The sequence below is a fragment of the Dipteris shenzhenensis genome, chromosome 24 (assembly GCF_047967505.1).
Source record: "Dipteris shenzhenensis isolate YYH24624 ecotype China chromosome 24, Dip_SZ_1.0, whole genome shotgun sequence".
Lineage (NCBI taxonomy): Eukaryota > Viridiplantae > Streptophyta > Polypodiopsida > Gleicheniales > Dipteridaceae > Dipteris > Dipteris shenzhenensis.
Genome location: NC_141619.1, coordinates 3,301,973 through 3,324,794, shown reverse-complemented (window position 1 = coordinate 3,324,794; position 22,822 = coordinate 3,301,973). Strand labels below are relative to the sequence as shown.

Genomic DNA, 22,822 nt, shown 5'->3' with positions numbered 1-22,822 from the left:
GTAGGCTGATTTGAATGTTGTTTTTGCTGCCCTTTCCCTTTGGGCTTGAATTTGAGAGCATGGCATGGTCGCCAACCTGTGTGGCCATGTTCTTCCTTATTTGCTCTTCCTACAACAAGAGTCCTACCAACTCGTGAAAAGAGAGAGGATTGGCACCCCCCCTCAATGACAAATTCAGCGAGGTATGAAAACCGAGATACAACTCAAGAAGAGAATTCAGAGTGGTGGTAATCATCTCTGAATCAAGAATGACCTCATCTATATTCAGCAATTGTTCCCTCAAATCCTAAAGCTTGGTAAGGTGAGCATTCATGGAATCACCCTCATCCATATGTGTGTGAGATAGCTCTCTCCATGAAAGAGACCCACGCATCATTTCTAGCTGCAAACATGCTCTCTAAAATATCCCAAGCTGCCTACGAGGTCTTGCATGACCAAATGTGAGAAATGATAAACCTTTTGACAGAAAGGGAAATAACTGAAAGAGCTTGTGCATCACGTGAATCCCACCTTTTATACTTATGGATTACATTGGTCACTGCCTAATGTTATGGCAATAATCTAACACAAGGCATCCATGACAATTATTTTCCCAAAAGCTAGGATAAAGATCCCCAATGCTGATATGGCACTAGCTTAGAAGTTACAACCCATTATTCGAATGTAATGGGTCCTTCAAATCAAAATTCTGTGATGCTAGCTTCATGCAGCATGACCAAATGAGCACAGATTTAAATTAAATGGAGCACAGCAATACCACTCAATGAGTTGACAGGTAAAATTATCAAATTTGACAATCGAAAAAGGATGCAAAGTGAACAATGCCAATCACAACTCTTGCTGTAGTTTGCAAAAAATTTGCTAAATCCAAAGCAAACAGAATTCAAATCCAGGCTTGCATAATTTAAAATAGAAGGTAAGAGTCCTTAAGAACGACCATCTATGCCGTCCCAGACCATGCTGGATTGCATTCCTTAAGTTGGAGCAAAGTGATGAAATTCTGAAATTTTAGCAACTATCAAACACAATAGAAATAGCAAGTACCTCAACTCGTTAAAACAAGGCTCATATACAATGGTTTCAACAAGGTCATAGATCGCACGTGCCCTCACACTCTGCTCACCCGTGTCCTGTTCAAGCTGAAAATACATCTGAGGGAAGACAAATGAAGAGGGAAAACATTCAGGTAAATCCGAAATGCCAACACTAATTTGGTAAAATGCCATCAAATCAAATTCATTTATACATCACCTCTACGGCAGAGTTCTCTTCCATTATGTTCTTTGCATCAGCATTGAAGACCAGACTGGTGCCAGCAGGAAGCTTCAATACTGACTCTTTAGGTTCGGCTGCGGTTGGCAACGGTTCGATAACAAGGTGATCCCTGAATATATTTGCTATGGTCATCGCCTCATCTTCCAGAAGATTACCATGGCAAAGAGCCTCAATATGACTCTACGTGATAAACAGAAAAGCCCAACTATCACAAAAAGAGTGATATCGTGCTTTGCAAAATGCAGCCAACAGTAAGAAACTTGAAAATAAATAGTCACAAAAACTAAAACATAGAATGAAATAATCACCTGGCTCAGTAATTGAGAAATAAAAGAATTCATGTCTTCAAGGGATAAAGAAGATAGTGTGTCTATTTTGTCCTCCAAATTCCAAAAACGCTTTCTCAGAATTTGCATGCGTAAATATGTAGCATGCTTTAGAGGTTTCATATTGAAGTTTGTGTAGCCTCGTTGTAACTCCTCTTTGATGACCTGAATTCCATAACACCCAAATGAAGCAATGGGTCACAGGTTCAATTGCACCAGCAACAGTAATAGATTAGGTCCCATGGAGCTCGAAATTCAGCCATCCACAAATTGGGAACGAGCCTTAGCTGCATAACAGTGACTGCAAGGAACTTGCCAGAAGCATGCATGTATGAAGCTAAGGACCATTGCCTCCGAGCCAGGTCCACAAAGACCAATGAAGTCCAAAGAACATTTGCACAGCATGACAAGAAAGCAAATATTTATTGAGTCCAACTAGGATTATCATTTAGCATAACCGCAATTACAAGGCAAAAGAATGCTTGCAAACGTTCTTTGCACCGCATTGACAAGGAAGCAAATATTTTTTGAGTCCAACTAGGATTATCATTTAGCATTACAGCAATTACAAGGCAAAAGAATGCTTGCACCAGCATGACAAGGGAAGACCAATATTTTTTGAGCTCAACAAGAATTATGCATTGGAGTGTGTGGAGTGAAGTACTGAAACATCTAGCATGAAAGGCCACAACAAAGAGGTTCACCTTAAGCAACACAACAGAAATAAATTTTTTTGGGCATACCTCAAAGCGGTTTACAGATGGTGCAAAACTTTTCAGTAAATATGATATTTTGGATGCTAGCAGAGGTAGCTTTTCATTAAATCCATGTATTTTAATCTCAATCTTATCCACTGCAACCGACAGAGAAGATTCAAGCCTTGCAACATTGGCCTGCAAACGTGAGAAGAGTTTGATCAAGATCAATGTTGAGCAAGCCAATATATCAGCTGGCTGAAAAGACTACATTCGCAGTTGGATTTAAAGTAAAGGATCATTAAATAGGTAAGTAGAGCACTTGAGCTAGGAAACATAAACCGGACACCTTACCAAGTACAATGTTTCATTAAGGGCATCTTTAATAAGCTTCACATAAAGCTCAGTCAAGACAGCAGCTTTTACATTGTCATATGCTCCCTTGCAGGATATCAAGAAGTATGCATTTGCACGAGGCATCTTGAACTTTTGATCCAGCTTATACCAGAGTCTAAGAGCTGCTTCATCCATTAATAGTTTTGGAACATTGGTAACCACATCTTTTACTTCACGAAGAGAGAAGTCTGAGGGAATGAATTCATTGACCACAGGCATGTGCAACATAGGGTCTATATGCACGGAATCTGCCCAGCTTTTCATCAAAGTACTGGGAACATCCTCCACAGTGTATGGGACACCAAACCATGGTTCATGCTGCACACCTGACAAGATTGAAAAAATGATATTTTTCACATAAAAAGCACAAGACCAAAAAAGCAAGACCAAAAAAGAATGGTATGTTAATAGCACAAAAACATCTTCACAACTTTGACACAAAAAGAATGTAAGAAAGACATACCAGCACCATTGGCATCAAACGACTTAGTCACAATATCCAGGCGCATATTGCCAGGAACCATGAGATCCAACAAGCTTTGGACCAGATCAGGATCCCACACTTCCAGAGCATAATCTCCATAAATAATGTGGTTTTCCGGATACAAATGCATGTTTGCTGCCTTGCAAGAAAGTCACAACAAACCGTCTGTCCTTATCCCTGCCCTCAACTATTTGAGGCGAACAAAATGTTAAGCTGAGACTGACCCTATTGGCATGCGACTAACACCTTGTAATCACGTTTTACTTACCATCTAGAATATCATGACACGTAGTTCAAACCATCGTTGCTTCCAAAAACAAAAATGATAACAGGTTCTATAAGAAGACAGAAGACAAACCATACTTGCAAGATTCACTGCATAATCGTCTGCATGTTCCTCTTCAACAAATTTGAATTCCATATTTGTCATAGCTTGAAGTTCCTTAAAAACCCATTCTTGTGGGCCGATCTTCTGCAGCAGTTTCAAATACTGGTACAGCAAACCCACTACCTCCTCCACCTTCACACAAGAAGATAAAACCCTTAAAATTCATAACAAGCAGCGTTAAGGATCCAATAACCGGCAGAAGGCACTTACGGGCCTGCTTCTCTCTCTCTCTCTCTCTCTTTCTCTCTCTGTCTCTCTCCCCCCTCCCCCTTCTCTCTTTTTCTTCCTTCAATGACACACTTGAGGCAGCGTACATCCAGTACTTAAAAAGGTACAGAGCAGGTCAAGAAGAGCCAAAGGAACACAAATGGGCTTCATGCTTAATGACGAAGACAAGAAAAGGATGGACAGACATGATTATTGCTACGTACTTGTTCAGGCTTTATCAGAGAAGTAACATTGGCTCTTCGAATGGGTCAAAGCCACTTGGTCAGGTTTTATCAGAGACGTTAACATAAGCTCTTCTAACAGAGAGGCACCAGCAAGACTTCCACTTCATAATGACTAAAAGCACAAAACCAGCATCCAAAATCAAAGATTTGACACGCTCAAAGGAGAAGAACTCTTTAATATCACCCAGAAGTCCATTAATCAAGCTAAACATCCACAATCCACAAACCTAATGAGTGGGAAGCACAAGGAGAGGTTCCAATGGCCTTACACTTGTGTGTGATTACTTCCACACAGTGTCACAAGAAACCTTTCTAGATTTTGCTAGGTGTTCCGTCTAGAAATGGGTTTTTAAAATGTACTTTATATGAATTATATATAAAACATAAATAATTATCTTCAGATTCTCTCTCTTTCTCTCTGAAAAGAGCTCTCAAAAACACATATACACACTAAGCACTCTCAAAAGAGTCAAGACACAGGTGACAACCTGTACTAGGGCGTTTCGCCCGTTTCGGCGAGAAACGTTTCTAAGTGTTTCGCTTGCTAGAAACACGCTTTTTGGTTACACTACTTCAGCATTTCCTCACCCACCTCCTCAATGGCTACCCAAACATGGGAGTACATCTACTCCATTGTAACATGACAGCTTGAAAGTAAGGCATCTACAGCTCACAAGAATGTCTTCCCAATGCATCTTCATACATAAAAAAAGATCAAGTCTCTCCTTGCACGTCTCACTCCATTCATTCGTGACAATTCTCCACCCAACTCTCTCATATCGCCTTTTATCTTTTAATTCTGCATTCAAAGTCTCATTTTGATACTTTATCAATAGTGCGGAAGCTTGCTGAATTGGCAAGGGTTAAATCAACTGATCCTATTGCAGCTGCAACTATAATTGCGTTGTAAAGCAACTATTAAGTGAAGGTGCATGCAAAGTTAAAGGCGAGATCGCTGTAGAAAAAATGCCTCTCGTTGGCAATTCGTCTACCATTTAAGCAAATCAAAGTCAGAGGTCGTTGTGTAGCCATGGCATCCATAGGGTCTCTAATATATCTCCCACTTGGTCCTCCTGCACCCGACTACAAAGATCTTGAAGTGGTATTCCCAGTTGATGTCACCTTCTACTGCATTACTCGTTAGCTATGGCAATAACCTCATGAGCAGACAATGGAGGGTCGAGGAGAGAGCTTCTCTCTCCAAATTGTGTCAATGTGCCACCTTGTGCTAAGATGATCTACTCCCAAGAGAAGGGTAGGAAAGGTAAGAAATAGACACGGTATAAAAAGCGGCAAGAGGAGACATCAAAAAGTGACTTGCTGCCAAGAAGAAGAAGCCATGTTACAGTTAAAGCCCATGAAAAACAAGTATTTTACAGTCCAATCTTATAAAACTAATAGACTAAGCCAAGACAAAGGCTAGCACAAAAGGGGAAGGCTAATCAAGAAGTAGTACACATCCTCTACATTCAAGCTACAACTACTTGTCAAGATGACAAGATTTCATTTTAGTCTCCAAACGAGCATCTAAACGAAAAAGTGCTAAGACAATCTAGCTAATAGGGCAATGCACCATTTAAGATAGAAAGAATTTCATCACAATATCAGCAAGCCACAACATAGATGAAAACTTCACCAGTGAAATTTGCATGTCCGCTAATATGGCAGAATAGCTAGAAGCTCTGCATGATAGGGGAAAGATAGTGTATCTAACAGAAAAAATGAATATCGGTCCACATGGGACTATGGAGAGTTGAGACAAGCCAACATAGGGCAGTGGCAAGGGCCCACATGTGGGCAGAGAGAGGCCCAAAAATTGCATTTATAGCCTACAAACCCAGAGATGATCATTCAGTCTGTAGCACAAGTTACAACCTATATAAGTTGGTGAGGCAAAATTTGGACCAAGAGCCATTCGGCCTACAGACTAGTCAACTGCTTTACAAAAGTGTACATATGTTAGCAGGCCACTCGCCCAGCCTAAAAAGGGAACACTTGTGCCCCTCCCCTATAAAAAGGGATCTTTACCCCCTTGCCCAACAAGTCATTCAAGCCATTGCAGCTCACTGAGAAGCACACTGAACGTGGAAGTGCACGGCAAAGATCGGAGCACATAAATTGCTCTACATAAAGCATCCAAAGCTACAGCAAGGTGCAAGTGTTTGAAAGTCCACAGGAGTACCTGAGTCCTAGCTTTAAGCCATCCACGAATGTGTTGAGAAATTTACTCCGAGTGATTTGGGCTATTCTCTCAAATTTAAGTGGCCTTGAGAGTGATCCTTATGCTCACACCTATTAGCATTGTAGATATCTACTTTAGTGTCTTCATTTGATTGCGCCCTTCCTTTGGTTTTACATCCTTCCTCTGCAAGGGAGGTCTTATTGGGGAGGTATTGGTGGCCTTCGCCCCAAACATTTGGGAGGCCATGGTGGCCTTGCATATATGGGCGAGAGAAAGAAAGCCCAAAGTGTCCCTCCAGGACATTTGGGGTCTCTGAGAGGGAAAGTGTTGCTATGGGACCAGAATTGGGACCTGCACCAAGCGCATCTTGTGGGTGACAAAGTGGCAACTTCTGTTGCTCCAACAATTGGTATAAGTGCAGGTAGACTGTGTTCGCAGACTATGGGAGTTTGATGGCTGTCACGCTGCTGACGCATGGCAGTCACTCAAACCATGAAGAAAAAATCATGTGCATAGTGTGGTTGACGCATAGTTCAAATCACACATGTTGATGGTGAAACGTGCAGTAGGGGCAGACTGGCTTCAGCTGATGGCACCTGTTGATGGTCCCACATGTTGTCATTGTTGCAACCGAATGTATTCCCTGTTGATGTGGGTTGACTAGAATATACCCACTCATGTATTGCCCATTTTGGGAGGGGGGGGGAGGCTATGGTGGCCTTCACCCTCGTGGTGACATGTGGATTAATTGGGGACTTGGTCCCATACACAATTGGGAGGCCATGGTGGCCTTGAGTATATAGGCAAGAGGAAGACCATCTAGACCAAGACCATGGTTGATAGGTTCGATCACATACGATGCGTACCATTGGATATTAGTGCGGTACTAAACGAAATAAAAATCTTAATCGTACATTCGATACAAAAAAAAAAAGATATTTTAGATGGAGGGTACGCTTGATGGAGAGGGAGAGGGAGAGGGAGGGAAAGCTTGATGGAGAGGGAGAGGGAGATGGAGGGGGATCTTGATGGAGACGCAGAAAGAGAGATTGATGGAGAGGGAGATAAAGATAGAGGGGGAGCTTGATGGAGAGGGAGAGGGAGAGGGAGAGGGAGAGGAAGATGACAGGGAGCTTGATGGAGAGGGAAATGGAGTGGGAGCTTAATGGAGAGGTAGCTTGATGGAGAGGGAGAGGCAGGGGGAGCTTTGATGGAGAGGGAAATGGAGGGAGCCTGATGGAGATGGAGATGGAGGATGAGCTTGATGAAGAGAAAGAGGGAGAGGGAGATGGATAAGAGAGATGGAGAGGGAGCTTGTTGGAGAGGGAGAAGGGAGGGAGAGCGTGATGGAGAGGGAGTTAGGCTACTTGGGAGCTTGAGCTGCTTGGTGGAGAGGGAGATGGAGAGGACAGAGAGCTTGGTCGAGAGCAAGAGGGGGGAGACGGGTTTATATGAAGGTTTGGAAGGCAGAGAGGGGATAGAGGGGAGAGGGGTTTATAAGGAGGCTTGGAGGAGAGGCAAGCCCAAACTGACATAAATAGGCAGAAAACCACTTCAAAAGGGACAAAAAACGGATGCTTTTTGAATCTACAACGGCTTTTTTTGTTACAGTCGTGGTATGGAACGTACGCCACTGTATGGAACGTCCCGTACATCGAATGCCATGACCAGCACATTTGGGGGCTCTAAGAGGTGAAGCATAGCTATGAGATGGGAACTGGGACCCTGCAGCTGGTGCACAACTTGCGGATGACAAGTGGCAACTTATAGGGCTTCGAAAGGTCTAGCATGGTTGTACGAGGGTGCTAGGATGTCTAAACTACGTGCTTGTCTCTCAATCTTGAATCCGCAAGTAAAGTATGGGTGGGGGGATACAAGTGTCTCGGTCTTAACGAGGTTAGCTCTTGCATTAATTTGACTCATTATTTGGATATTGTTTGTTTTGAGAATCATCATGTATGGATTAGTGTATACCGAATCATCATTGTTCGAAGCCTATGTATGTTTGAATTGTGATAGGTTGCTCCAGAAGATGTTGTCTGCACCAAATACCATGCCCACATCAAGAGATGAAGCGAAAAAGATGCTAACAATGTTTTTGCAATACAAGGCCTTAATAAGGATAGGTCTCAAAAAATCACAACCCACAAAGTATTATAAGATGGGTTACGGTGACCCACAATTTTTGTAGATACGATCGGTTGCATAGCATATGTCCACATACATGATGATCATCGCTGGAAATTGGATGCAAAGTCACGCAAATGCACCATGGTTGGCTAAGTGCTTTAACTGTAACAAGCCAAGGATTGCAAGAAGAAAGCAACTAATAAGGACGGTAATAAGAAGCCTAACCAAGAGAAGTAGCAATGTTGTCATCGATAAGTTATTCCTCATCATTGATGACTTAATTCGTAAAGTGAAAAAAGGCGCGATATTTAGAATGGAATTATCAGCCTTTGGCTAAATGTAAACCATAACATTGCTTGATATTCTTACTGGCACCACAAAAGGGACTCCACATAGAACACTAGGCCCTATGATCTAGCTGACCAGATTTGATAATGTCAACAAGATTGAGGCTTGACACCTGGTCTATGGCAGCCACAGGCTGCGCTAACAGGCCAAGCAAACCTCAACCTGAGCTTGTATAATGGCATGTTTGCAAGCCTATGTCTATCCATATGCCGGCAGCTCCATCTACGCCCACAAGGATGCCATTATTGGAGGTCGGGAACACGTCACTCGCACTTTTGTCATAAAATTTTCATTCTTCACTCCCCTTGTTCTCCAAACCAACTCCTCATTCCCCTATAAAATTATTCCTTTGATGCAGACAAAATTGGCTTACCGATGTGTTCAGCTAGGAGGAACTGAAGATGGATTAGCTCTCGAAGTTACATAAAAATCAAGCAGAGAGCATTCGACACCTTTTGGTTCGAGGGCCTCTAGCCAGTCAAGGCTAGTCTATGGATATTCACACACCATGTCAGCTAGACCTCAATCAAGGCCTATATAATGGCCCATTTGGAGGCCTATGTATGAAACTTCTGGGCGCTATTGCAGCTCCATCAAAGGGATTTTACAATGTCACCTACCTGCCCCATCCAAGGGCTCAAGAATAGCACTTTCTTTCTTGTCCACAAACGTCCAGCCATAATCAGCATTGTTGTCATATTTTCTTTCTTTCATTCATCCAATTGGAGGAGCAGCTCAGCAGCAGATTGCAGCAGCAGGAGGTCAGCCAGACAGGCTTCCACGAGCCCTAGGAAGGTGTCCAGGACCAGCAGACAAAGCTTGGAAGAGGCTCCACCCTTGGCTGTCATCATGGACAGCAAGATGCAAGGATCAAGGACAAAGAGTCTACACACGCTCGAGGTGGAGCACGCGGGCTCAAGTATTTGAGATATCCGGCAGATAGTAGAAGTACCTGGTGGTAAGATCAAAGGACCACACTCTAGTGGGACTTTGGATCTATCTCTTTTGTATTGTGTCCATAGCTTTGGATGGAAATATATTATTTTGATGTTCTGGACCAGTGCAAGCTGCAGGAGGAGCTTTCCCTGCTGCTTTTGGACGCCCTCTTAGGAGGACTTGGGCACATATCCTAAGGCAGTCATTTCAAGGAGGATCTATGGACCAGCTTTCCTCTACAGCTTTTCCTTGCCTTCCTTCCACTTTCTTCCTGTCCTTAACTCTTTACCCGAACGCTGGGAGTTACCTGCACCCTACTGGGAGCTTGGACAAGGGATAGGTGCGAGAGAAGAACTCGCCCCTCTTCCACGGACAGCAGGTACAGTTGTATTGGATTTCCTTTTATTTACTTTTGTTCTTTTGGAAACTTTTGCTGTGCATTTTGTTGCTTGGAGCACTCTCTGGGCCTTGCACGCTCAAGCAAACACCCAGTCACAGAGGGTGTGCCTGGGAAAAAGGCCAGAGGGTCATTTGGCTGCATTTGATGCCTTTATGCCTTCAATTGGCACAGATAGAGGGGAAATGCCATAGCATGCCTTGCCAGTTGGATCTCAGTGGTGCACCGTGAAATAGATGCCCAAAGCTTGACAGAAGAGTTGGAAGAGAACAGATCAGGGGTGAGCCGCTTTTCACATTTCAAAAGAAGTAAATAAATACTGAAAGGGGTGCCAAGCATTTGGGGCCAGTGGGTGTCTTGTGTACTATTTTGCATTGAGCAGGGGCATTCTAGCCTCCCCTTGTTGTTGTTGAAGTTTATTTTTGAGAATTGCTAAGTGGTTGAAGTAAATAATTTGCTTTATGGCTGTAATTGAAGTTTAAGACAGAGTAGAAGAAGATCACTGCCCTTTAGATTCCTGAAGGCTGGTTTCAGGTAGGACATTCATTAAGGCCTCCATCTTCTTGGACATAACGCACTCGAGGGCTGAAAGCAGAGAGGTGTCTGAGTTGAGAAAGAGCTGCAGCCTATCAAGGCATTGTGGGGTAAATATGGATACTCCATTTTATGTGATGGATGGTCAGATACAAGGAGACGTCCTCTCATCAATATCCTTGTCTCATCTTGTGTTAGTACTATGTTTCTCAGATCTACTGATGCATCATATGAATCCCATACAGGTGACTACATTTCCAACCACATCAAGAAGCTAGTAGAAGACGTGGGGGCTCAAAATATAGTACAGGTTGTCATAGACAATGTCAATAATTGTCAACGCACAGATGCACTAATAGAGAGCGACTATCCACACATACTTTGGACTCCCTATGTTGGCACATAGCTTGGATATTTTTATAGAGGACATAGAGAAACTTCCCTGATCTCCCCGGTGTTTGACAAGGCACGGAGCATGGCGACTTTTTTGACAAGGAAGCATAGAGCCCTTGCAATTTTTCGACACTATAGCCCCCATGAGATTCGGAAGCCCTCAAAGACCACTTTTCCTATCTCTTTATTGTTTTGTTCATGCTTGGTAAAGGTGAAGCCTAACTTGAGGCACATGATAATCAGTGAAGAATGGTTCACATGGGATAAGGCGCTGAGGACATGGATTCCATGGTGACCATTGGCATGCGCTGAGGAGATTATGGGGATTGTGCAGCCCCTTTTCAATACCCTTCGACTTGTCGATAGAGAAGGATAGACTACTTAACTTGTGTATGAGTTCATGGAGACTGTCGGAAAGGCGTTGAAAGGGTGCATGCACATGGCTTGATGCAGCAAGGTAAATATAAATTCAGGAATCCTAAATTTTCAGTTCGTTGCAATTAATTTTCTGATTTCAGCTTTCAGATTTTGCATCTTAATACTTGATTTGTATTTAGAATCTAGATTTTCTTGATCCTTAATATTCTCCTGTGCAAATTGCAGACAGCAAGAGATTATGGCCTTGTGGGAGAACAGATGGACATGGTTACATAGGCCTAGCCATACAGTAGCGCAAATTTTGCATCCTCAATGGAGAAGGGAGGACAAGGTGGATGATGCTGAGTTGACTGCAGGCTGGAGTCTCGGCAAGTTTTCTTGAGCGGTCATCGCCGGATGCAATATTGCAAGATGCTTTTCAGAACCATCTCCACCATTTAGAAACTCCTTTGGCGAGTTTCGCTCAGCCCGTGCATGTCTCCGTGAAGCTCAATTGAGGCTTGTTACCGGTGCTAATTCATTATTTGGATCGTAGGCTCGTATATATCCATGACAATCTATGACTCCTTCGACGAATGAAGACCATACAAGGTGCACAAGGTCCACAAGAGGTGAATCTTGATAAGATACGTGTGCAGGTCCCTAAGGATGAAATCTTTCACCCTGTGCATGAGGACATGCATTTATTGTTGAGGAGCAGCATTGTTTTCATGTGCCACACGATCTCAACCACGTAGACGAGCAGGAACAACGGCACTAGCTTTAATAGCAACTGCTCAAAGAGCTCATCATCATCAAATGCAAGCGCTTTCTCTAATTCTCATAGTAGTAATGATGATGCTGATGGGGAGGAGGAGGAGGGACCCAGGGACAAGGGGAAGATTCCCAACCAGCTTTAGATCTTGCTGATTAAAATTTGATTTCAAATTTCAATCATAGTTTTTTTCATACGTTACCATACGCATACGTCATACGAGTATGGAAGTATGATAGGAGTATGGTTCAAACCCTAGGGTTGAAACATACGAGTTGAAACATACGTGACCCTAATTTTACCCAAAAACATTTAGAAAACTATACATTGTACACATTACATTGACATAGAGCTATAAAACTTTCAACTTGAAACTTCAAACTTGTATTAATATTAAAGTCATGAATCATGATTCATGAAAGTTCAAAGAGTCCAGCCTCCAAAGACCAGAGTCATCTGGAATCTAGATTTTGATACATAGTGTCAATGATAGATCAATACTACACCAAACATCATGATCAAAGGTAGGTACTACACCAAAACATCAAAGGCAAAACATCATATAAGAAAAGGCTGCCACAGCCCAGAAATAAAGCTGAAAATTGAAGTGCATCACAATTCACGACCGATGAGGCTCAAGCCTCAAGCATCCTCATCATCATCTACATCAGTACCATCCTCCTCCTCCTCCTTGAGACCATCCTTGAGGCCAACCACAGCCAAAGTCGGCCAATTGTGTACGGAGTACCGATTAGCAGCGTATGGATTAGAATAGTGCTAAAAAATGTGTTTTCCAAGGTTTTGGCCAAACACAAAATCGATCCCCCCCCTCAAAAGTAAAAACCCAACACAAAAACAAAACCAACCACACAAACCCCCCCAAAAAACAACAAACAAACAAACATACAGAAGGCCGTACGGAATACCATACGTACGGACATACGGATGGAGTATAGAAAAATGTCCGTACGCTAACTATGATCTCAATCATTACTAATTAGACATGAGTCATTGAGTACTCATTGCTGAGTTGCTCAATGACTCCAATGTTTAAACTTTTGAATTTTAATGCTTCAAACTTGTTGCTTCATATATGGGCTTTAAACTTGCTACTTAATATTTCAAATTTCAGTAAAGTTTGAATTTAAAGCTTACGGCTTGAGCTTTATAATCTAGATTCTGGTGTAGAGGCTACTTCATATGTTAGTAATTACTGATTTTGTAGGAAAAATTGCACTTTAAACTTTGTCTCTAGAGACTACACTCTAGATTTCAAAATTTCTGTAAATTTACTAATTTCTGTCTAAAATTCTGAAGTCTGAAATCAGAAATCAAGTCTAAGGCTTGAGCTTTCACTTTGTAATCTGAAATATGATTTCTGTCTACTTTACTAAAATATGAAATTTAAAGTTTAAGGCTTGAGCTTTTGTAATCTACTTTCTCATTCTAGTCTAGAGTCTAGACTCTAGACTCTACACATTACTGATTTTGTAGGTACTTGCTCCTAGTAAGTACTAACTATCCACTCTAAATTGCCCTTTCAAATTTGTCTCTAGAGTCTAGATTTCATGGTTTAACACTTCTTTAAATGATGAATACTGGTTGTCTACACTTCTGAATATTTTTAAAATCAATGATGATTGGCCTTACAGGCACTGTATGAAGTCTTTTTGTGAGTTTTTAGCTTGCTTTGCATAGTTTTAGCATAGTAGATATATGCAGGGAATGAAATTTGTTTTTTTGAGTCCGAAAGTACAAACTGAGTTTTTGAAACTCCCCCTAATTTTTTGAAACGTTCCAAGATGTTTCACGTTTCGAAGTACTGAAACGTTTCATTGGACTATGACAAAGATTGGCCAACAAATGCCTCAGCCAAACACACTCAACTGTGGTTATAAAGGCTGCTCTGTACTCTGCCTCACATAATGAGGTAGCAACCGTAGAGCTGTGCATAAACTTGCTTACTGGTTCACTGCATATTGAATAACTAACCGTATAGTACATAGGTAAATGACATCCTACAGCTTGGCTGTAAGCAGTGGCATCAAATAGGCTCACCGGCATCATGAACGGACAGCTTAAGCCCTGGCTCCATACAAGGGAAATAGAGCTTGCAATTCTGAAATTTGAACAGTTCCAAGAGTTTTCCAATATATTTGGACTGCAAATAACCCAATGCCTCTGTCACCGTGTACAAAGTCGATGCCTAAATAATAGTGAAGCAGTCCCAAATCGAATATTTATAAAGTCCATTGCAGTTCAGCTTGAAGTCTGCAATTTTCCCGAGATTTGTACCTGTGAGCAGTATATCATCCACATGAAGAACAATAACGAGTAAATCCCTTTCTTCTTTCCTGCCATAGAGGGTGCTCTCGTGTGGACTATTCTACATTCTTTGCTAGCCAAAAACGTATCAACCTTGGCATTCCAAGTTCTAGGAGCCCGTTTCAAGCCATACAAGGCTTTCTTCAACTTGCGTACCTTGTCCTCCATGCCGGGCACTACAAAACCAATAGGTTGAGTTACATAAACTTCTTCCTAAAGATACCCATTTAAGAATGCAATTTTTATGTCCAGCTTATGCATATTCCATCCATGAAATGTGGTCAATGCAACCACACACCTGATCTTGGTAGTAAAGGAAGTAGGAAATAAGGTGTCATCATAGTCTATGCCTTTCTTGTGAGCATAGCCCTTTGCATTGAGACAGATTTGTACATATCTATAGAACCATCGGACTTCTGTTTCAGCTTGTACGGCCATTTAGTTCCAATTGCTTTCTTGCCCGCAGGCAAATCCACTACCTCTTAAGTCCCATAGACCATTGGCAACCAAAAGAGTATTAATCATAAAGCTTCAAAGAGAATAGTCCCATAGACATAGTCCGATAGACCCTTGGCAACCAAAAGATTACGAATCATAAAGCTCCAAAGAGAATAGTTGGTGCCGTCCAACCTATCCTCCTGGGCAAGTATCTGAAAGGAAAATGCTGAAGCAAGAAAAACACTTTCAAAGAGAATATGTGGCTTAAAGATGGTGCACCCCGAAAACCACCAAAATCCTCTCTTGTTGGGATATGTACTGCAATCTCAGAATTCTCTGCTAAAAACTTGGCCAAGCTTGGCTCAACAAGGCATAAACCCTTTGAAAATCACCTCTTTCTCGAACCAAACAGCCAATTGCAGAGCCTAATTTTCTCTCAAGGAAATAAACGTGTGATGGATGGGAGCCGAACTAATGCATGATGAAGCAAGGGTGGGAGTGGCTTTTGGTTGTATGGTTCAACCAATCGTCTGGGTTCGGGCCTGCAACAAATGATAAATGCTTGAAACAGGTCCAAAACAGCAAGAAGAAGACTCCAGAAGCCCCAAAACAGTCCTAATTGATTAAACAGGACACAAACAGCAAAACAGGCCTGAAATCAGCCTCGGGAAGTGTACCTAGCCAGCAAACAATAGGCGACCAGCTATGGGGCTTGATCTATTTTCCTACACACCAGAATGTGGCAGATCTTTTCACCAAAGCACTTCCTAGAGAAAAGTTTGAAGCTTTGCGCAAAGGTTTTAACCCTTATCTGAGGTTTTTTCTAGCCATAGTGGTTGAGTTAGTAGGTGTGTGTCTGTTGATCTAAACCTAGTTGCAGGTGTGTTAGAGGTTTGTCGAGTTGACATCCTATCTTGTAACATCTTCTACATTCTAAATCACATAAGTTTCTACCCCAGCTCCTTGCATACTTGCCTCCATTTGCTTACAATATTGAAGATGCAATCAAATATCACCATTTATGAGCAGCATGCATCACATCATGCGTCTTATGTTTGGCCTCCTGAAGACGACCAAGAGCAGTCCATAGACAAAACCGCACTCTGAAATCTTGAAGAAATATAACGATTATCTTGACATGACATTTTCATGAGATCTTTTGAAATCCTACTCGTCCTTGCTTGCACATGTCTACAACATTCCCTAGACATTTCTACAGCAGTTCCGCCATTGCAGATGTAATGTAGAACTACAAAAGCCACACTAGATGCTCTTGTACTGGACTTGGCAACCTTGTTGCACTCCGTCCCATGACAGCTTCAATATGAAAGAGACTCTAAGTTTTCCTTTTCTCTCAACCTTTTCGACATGAGGGCCTTTCCATATTACATGAAAAATAAAAGCACCTTTTCTAAGCCGGAGTCTGTTAGATAAACGATGACATTGAACATGTAACCTGTTGAGCTACGCTCGAATCCACCATCTCCAATTCCAGCTGATAGGTCTGTAGCCCATCCATGCAGTTTCAGCACCGATAACAAGCTGCCTGCACCCTCTGTTAGCAACACGGAAAATCATGTTATACATTTGATGCATTACTAGTACCGTGAGAAGAACACATAATCTGTATGTCCCAACATACCATGACCAACAAGGTGTGAGATGTAATCATGAGGCTTTTTCAAATAGGCTTCTTGAAGACATGGAAATGGCCATATTATTGAGACATAATGCTGATCTTTAATTGATTTGACGCGGTAGATTTTGCCAGACTCCCAGACAGGTCCTTCCCATGGAAAGCGCAGTTGTTTCTGTCCTCCTAATCTAACTCCACTAAACTGCTCAATGATCCAATCCTTCAAGGTCTCCAAGGGCTCTGAGGAGGTTCAGTTTCAGAACACAATAAAAAACAAGACTACGGCCCAAGCAGACTTTGAAAAACAAACTGGAGAGCATTGAGCTTACCACCCACCTCCACCAATGACTGTAAGTTTCATGCGGCCTCCAAGGTAATGATCCTCGTACATCTTCAAAAGTTTGCTTCGCGTATGAACCCCTCGAGCCACCAGCTCGCTCAAGCTCTTCCTATTTCCTTTAAAAGCCAATAATACTGAATAGCTTACCAAACATGCAACAATAGCCAAACTTTTGATGTTGTAATTGTGTACACAACTTCATCACACAAGCACCACAGCACGGTGAAAACATCCTAATTTTAGCATTTTAACGCCAGAAATACCTTTACTGCATGCTGGTAAAAGATCCCAAAAGAAAAGTTTTTGAGCAGCTCTGACCACTAGTCAGGACAAACGGACCTACCCCAGCTAAAGCAGTTAAAAGGATGAAGCTGATTAGCCGTATGACATTGCAGCTGGGACAAACGTACAGCATCACTTTGTAGGTGTCCTTCAAATTCTGCACATAGAGGAAACTCAAGACAACAAGAAAGAGAGACAAGTTAGCTTTGCAACGTCAACTTCAACACCAACAGACCATGAAATGTCTAAAACTACCTCCCATACCTGAATCCACTGCCTGGACTTCACGTTCCATTGCTTCTTCTTTTACTGCAGGAGATATGAAAAACTGGGAGAATCTGCACATGTAGATGATAAAAATTTTCATACGTCTATCTACATTTTTTGAATTATTATTTGGAACTTGCACATAACATGTATACGACCTAGATAGATAGATACAACATACCTGTCCAGGGCAGGTTTCAAAAATTTATGATTGACTTCAAAATAATAGCAGGTGTGTTCTGTGTCAGTATATGCATTTGATGAGCCCCCATGCTTGGACAGGAAGTTATCATACTGCATGCAACATGAAAACATATTGACATTGAATTGCATGTTGTGGCAAACATATATAGAGCATTCTACAGCCGTGATTGACACAGAGATGTACATGATTTGGAGTACTCTTTCATCCTGAGCAATGATGAGGAACATGAACCAAAGAATGCAGGAAACTAATGTAAGATCCTAATAATGATGAACAAAAAGTGTCTTGAATAAGTGATGCTACATCAACAACTTGCTTAAAGAGATATCATGCTCAAATGTTCACCTCATTCTCATCTGGATACTTGGAGCTGCCCATGAAAAGCATATGTTCTGTGATTCCGACCAACTTGAACATCAGATAAAATCTTCATAAAACGTTAGAGAAAGACTATAACAATCCAGCCAGTAAGATGTTCACTGCAAGAACGCTCACTATGTAATGCACAGTCTCTTTGAGCCGCACAAGTGAAGAAAGAGGATAATTATGGAACTTACATATCTAAAATACTTTGAACATAGGAAACCTAACTGCCATAAAGCCATAACTCAGCTGGTCTTAAGAATCATTTAAGTGGATTAATTAGTTCAAAGATGAAGTATTAACTTGCAAAAAAAGATATATTGGCAACCAAGGTAGCCACCAAGAAGATCCTTCTATTTTACAGCCGCAGAAGTGATTTTATGTATGAATTTTTCACATCATGGCTATCTCAACCCAAAAAAGGGACAAATTCAGCATATGTCAGATGATCCAGGTTCAATATAGATCCCTGATATATGTCAAGCAGATATCCCTGAACATCTAAGTCACAGAAGATGTGAAAACTGAGGAACAAGTATCATCTATATTTCATTACAACGTATTACGAACTGACTGCAAGAAAACAATAAATTTTGGTAGTTCCACGCAATATGCAATAAACTTTGCTCCTTTAAAACAGTCTCCATTGGATAGAGGAGTACTCAAAACTCAAAAGGGAAAACTGCACCCACACAATATTGAATAATCCAATTCCCTAGTACATCCCCAGCTGCACCAGATTCAAACTCTTGAATTTTGGTTTCTTAATTTTTGTACAGCTTATTTTATCTTCCATGCCAAGTTCTTTCTTCTTCTCATGCATCGCACCCACACCAGTAATCACAAATAATAGCAGGCCTGGTAAAAGATGGAATAGAGAGACTACATTATTTAAAAATGGTGGGCCTCAATCTTGAATATTCTATTGCAATTTTGTCTTTCCTATTCAAGTATTGCCATTTTCTCTTTCCAGCCCAGTTCCAAATAGAAACGATCCCCTTACCTGTGAATATAAAGCACTCACTCAGAAAACTGCATAACCCTCTGGATACAATCCGGGTTGGCTATGAATACTTTGCTAGAAGGAATGTCACACCATAGAGAAAAAAACAAGGAATTCAACACATACTAGCTTGAAGTGCACCATCCTCCAAACGTACATGTTGGAAGCAAGAATTTGTTGGTGGATTATCGGTTGAGGGTAAGGGTTTGGTTTTTTATGTTGAGGACATGTAGAAAAGGCAGTACGGTTGGTCCAAATATATGTGAAATGTATGACATTAGGGCTGGCCCAAATATATGTGAACTGTATGACATCTAGAGGTACACGACTACAAGGACTGCATGGTAGGGCAATGCAGCAACATCAACTGTGCACAGTGGGATAGTGGACCCACCAATCCATGGGGGCTTGGAGCAGACTTCTCAGCAACCTGAAGCTTTGGCACATTTTGAGAGGGGCTGGTCATAGGATGGAGGGAATGTTGGAATATGGAAGCAAGAACTAGAAACTAGAAAACTAGAAGTGAAATAATAACAAGATTGAAAGACAAGAAGTACCTTGAGAAGAGTGTAGACAAGACACAAGCTAGATAGATGGATTGCAATGATGTGACCCATGAATATATGGGCCAAAGTACAAGACATAAAGCAAGAGTGCTTATGGGATAATTGTAGAGATGCCACATGGCACACACTCAAGACACAAAGACTAGACTAGACTTAGACAAATGTAGACTAGGGAAATAGTACACTTAGTGTACACTTATCTCCAACACCCTCCTTAAGTGGACACTAGGAGTAAGACAGAAAGACAAGACTAGAAGACAGACATAAAGACTGATAGACTGAGAGACAAGAAACAAGACATGACAGACAAAGATCCTGAGACACCCCTCCTCAAGTGATATCCTCATATGGGTCCACAAGGGTAGGGACAAGATGGATCTAAAACAAAACACAGTCAGATTGATAGACAAATAGACAGACAGACAAGACTAGATAGACAGAAGACTGACTGTAGACAAACAGAAAGACCAAGACACTAGAACCCCTTGACCTACATCATCGGTGGTCAAAGTGGTAGACAAGAAATAGAAGTAATCAGAAAGCCCACTTCTCATCAAGAAATAGAAGTAATCAAAAAGCCCACTTCTCATCATATGAGGAAGGAACAGCAGGATCTGCTGATGGAGATGTTGCAGTAACATGAGCTGCGGTAGATGCAGGGGCTGATGTAGAGGGTTTGGAGTAGTAGTCCTTCTCCCGGTGATTGTCACGGCCACAAATGGTGCATGGATGAGCCTTGAAATAGTCCTTCTCCATATGATTAGTTTTGCCACAATGGGTGCAAGGCTTTCTTACCTTAGAACTTCCTTTCTTTGCTAAAAATGCAGTGTCAGTTACCTTTCGTTGTTGAGTTCTTTCTTCCTCTTGGAGAGCATTGATGATACCTTCAAGAGAAGTATTATTGTGATACTTAAAGGTAGTAACAAGAGTAGCATAGGTGTCAGGTAAGCTTTTGAGAAGCACAGCAATAGCAATCTCTTCGGAGATGGGGGACTTCACTAATGCAAGCTGAATCATAAGACTGCGAAGATAATTGACATGAGAGGCTATAGTAGCTCCCTCCTGCATATGTAGATCAAAGAATGAAATCATAAGTGCAATCTTAGAGCTTTTAGATCGGGGTCCAAAAAGGGTATCCAAAGTGATCCATGCTTGAGAAGCAGACTGTATGTTGGAGATGTGATGAATGTAATCATCTCCAAGACCGAGCAAGATGATAGCATAGGCTTTGTCGTTCTTGGCAGTGGGAACATTAGTGACAACTTGCTCAATGTCGGAGTCTTCGAGAGCAGCGCGGTGAACAACATCCCAAAGACCTTCTTTCATAAGATGACACTTGATTTTGATTTGCCAAGTATGAAAGTTGGACCCATTGAATTTGTCGATAGACATGAGAGAATGAGAGGAAGATGCCATGTGGGAAGGTCTTACCTCTTGCTAAGATGCAAGGGCAGTGTCTATTCCCTTACGATATTCCAGAAATAAATGAAAGGAGAGATCCAAGAAGCCGGTTCTCTCACCACTTTGTCAAGGCCATAGCATGTGACAGCCCATCGAAGCAGGAGGAACCAGCAAAAAAGGGACTGTTCAGCAAACTGAAATAGGCAAAGCACAGTACCTTAATCCCAGGCAGAGGCGCAGGCGCAAAAAAGAGGTGCAGTCCAGGAGGTCGAACAGATGGCGCAGATCTCCATGAAGATGGCGCAGATCACGAACAGCAGCTGGAGAGGTGCGACCTGTGCAGGTACAAACGTGCAGGTACGGATTCCGTACAGTCGTACGGACTGTATGGACAGTCTTCGTTCGTTGATGCAGGTGCAGGAGCGACAGCAGGAGCGGGAGCTACAGCAGCGCCAGATCTGTGCAGATCTGACACGCAGATCTGGCAGAGAGCGGAACTGCGCAGCAGATCTGGCAGCGCAATGGCGTGCAGATCTGGCGCGCAGATCTGGCAGAGAGCTGGCGGGCAGATCTGCAGCGGCAGCAGGAACGGCAGCAGCATGGAGAAGATGGGCAGAAGATGAAGATGGCGACCAGCTGAGCGAGGGAGAAATCTGAGAAGAGGCAGCTATGGCTACAGCAGACTGAGGGGAGAGAAGAGGGATCAACCTTGCTCTGATACCATGTTGGAATATGGAAGCAAGAACTAGAAACTAGAAAACTAGAAGTGAAATAATAACAAGATTGAAAGACAAGAAGTACCTTGAGAAGAGTGTAGACAAGACACAAGCTAGATAGATGGATTGCAATGATGTGACCCATGAATATATGGGCCAAAGTACAAGACATAAAGCAAGAGTGCTTATGGGATAATTGTAGAGGTGCCACATGGCACACACTCAAGACACAAAGACTAGACTAGACTTAGACAAATGTAGACTAGGGAAATAGTACACTTAGTGTGCACTTATCTCCAACAAGGAACTGATGCAACCATCCTGGAGGCTTGCCAAGACTCACTCAGGAAAGCACATACCTAGATGAATCCAAGAACATTCCCAAACTCATCCTGGAGGCTTGCCAAAACGCGCTTAGGAAAGCAGATCCAAATGCCACACATGCCTCCCACTGGCTAGCCAATTCTCCCACTGGCTAGCACTCAGAGTCTTCATCGTGGCCTAACACCCAGGTTTACCATACCCAGTCTTCTTAAGCGTAGGCCCAAGAGGATCTCTTAATTTGCATCAGTATCCAACGATTAGGGACCCAATGGTAGATGAGAACTTGAACTCCCTTGAGGATAGGCATACGGGGAGCTCATAGCGAGAGAGAGAGAGAGAGAGAGAGAGAGAGAGATGATATCAAATGATTGTACTAAAGTCCACTTGAGACCCTTCAAGATCCGTGGGACTGGACGCCAATAAATCATTGGCCTTGTGCCTACTCTTCCAGACTCTTTTGGCCAGCCAAATCTGGCCATTAGGGGCAAGTGTACAGAGTCCAATAACTCGGAGAGACGGAGATGCTGCTTATACTTCTCATGCTCCCTCCCCCTCCCAAGGGATTATCTAATCCTACCTGGAATAGAATCATGGATTAGGGGCATGTGTACAGAGCCCATGTATGGGCATGTGCTACCTCTAACCATCCTACTCCTATACCTTTACAACCCTACGTCCTCCTTATGTACTGCGAATTTAAAAGCGTTGGCATTACCTTGGTGAAATTGGGCTGTGATGCAAACATCATATTCAAATGTGTTCTTGGACTGGCCTATGGGCTTGAAGGGCCTTGGCTAGTAACCCTGAGATTGCTGACTGCAATTAGCCACCTTTGGATAGTTGGTCATTATTGGTGGGCTAAACCATTGTGTTGCCAGCAGCTCCCAC

The 22,822-nt window shown here is 42.3% G+C and overlaps 1 protein-coding gene across 1 annotated transcript in view; it reads right to left on the bottom strand.

Annotated features, from left to right (window-relative positions):
- Positions 1 to 22,822, bottom strand: part of LOC147886097 (Insulinase (Peptidase family M16) family protein) — an 81,546-nt gene that overhangs the window by 39,507 nt on the left and 19,217 nt on the right. Inside the window, exons 4-17 of the mRNA XM_087395168.1 lie at positions 17,907 to 17,953; positions 17,538 to 17,650; positions 17,354 to 17,427; positions 17,151 to 17,246; positions 16,804 to 16,923; positions 16,474 to 16,707; positions 16,238 to 16,386; positions 3,540 to 3,696; positions 3,156 to 3,311; positions 2,651 to 3,018; positions 2,345 to 2,494; positions 1,584 to 1,766; positions 1,252 to 1,455; positions 1,045 to 1,151 (exon numbers count right to left, since the gene is read on the bottom strand). Of these exons, the coding sequence (XP_087251294.1) occupies positions 1,045 to 1,151; positions 1,252 to 1,455; positions 1,584 to 1,766; positions 2,345 to 2,494; positions 2,651 to 3,018; positions 3,156 to 3,311; positions 3,540 to 3,696; positions 16,238 to 16,386; positions 16,474 to 16,707; positions 16,804 to 16,923; positions 17,151 to 17,246; positions 17,354 to 17,427; positions 17,538 to 17,650; positions 17,907 to 17,953 (2,158 nt within the window). The remainder of the gene's footprint in view (positions 1 to 1,044; positions 1,152 to 1,251; positions 1,456 to 1,583; positions 1,767 to 2,344; positions 2,495 to 2,650; positions 3,019 to 3,155; positions 3,312 to 3,539; positions 3,697 to 16,237; positions 16,387 to 16,473; positions 16,708 to 16,803; positions 16,924 to 17,150; positions 17,247 to 17,353; positions 17,428 to 17,537; positions 17,651 to 17,906; positions 17,954 to 22,822) is intronic.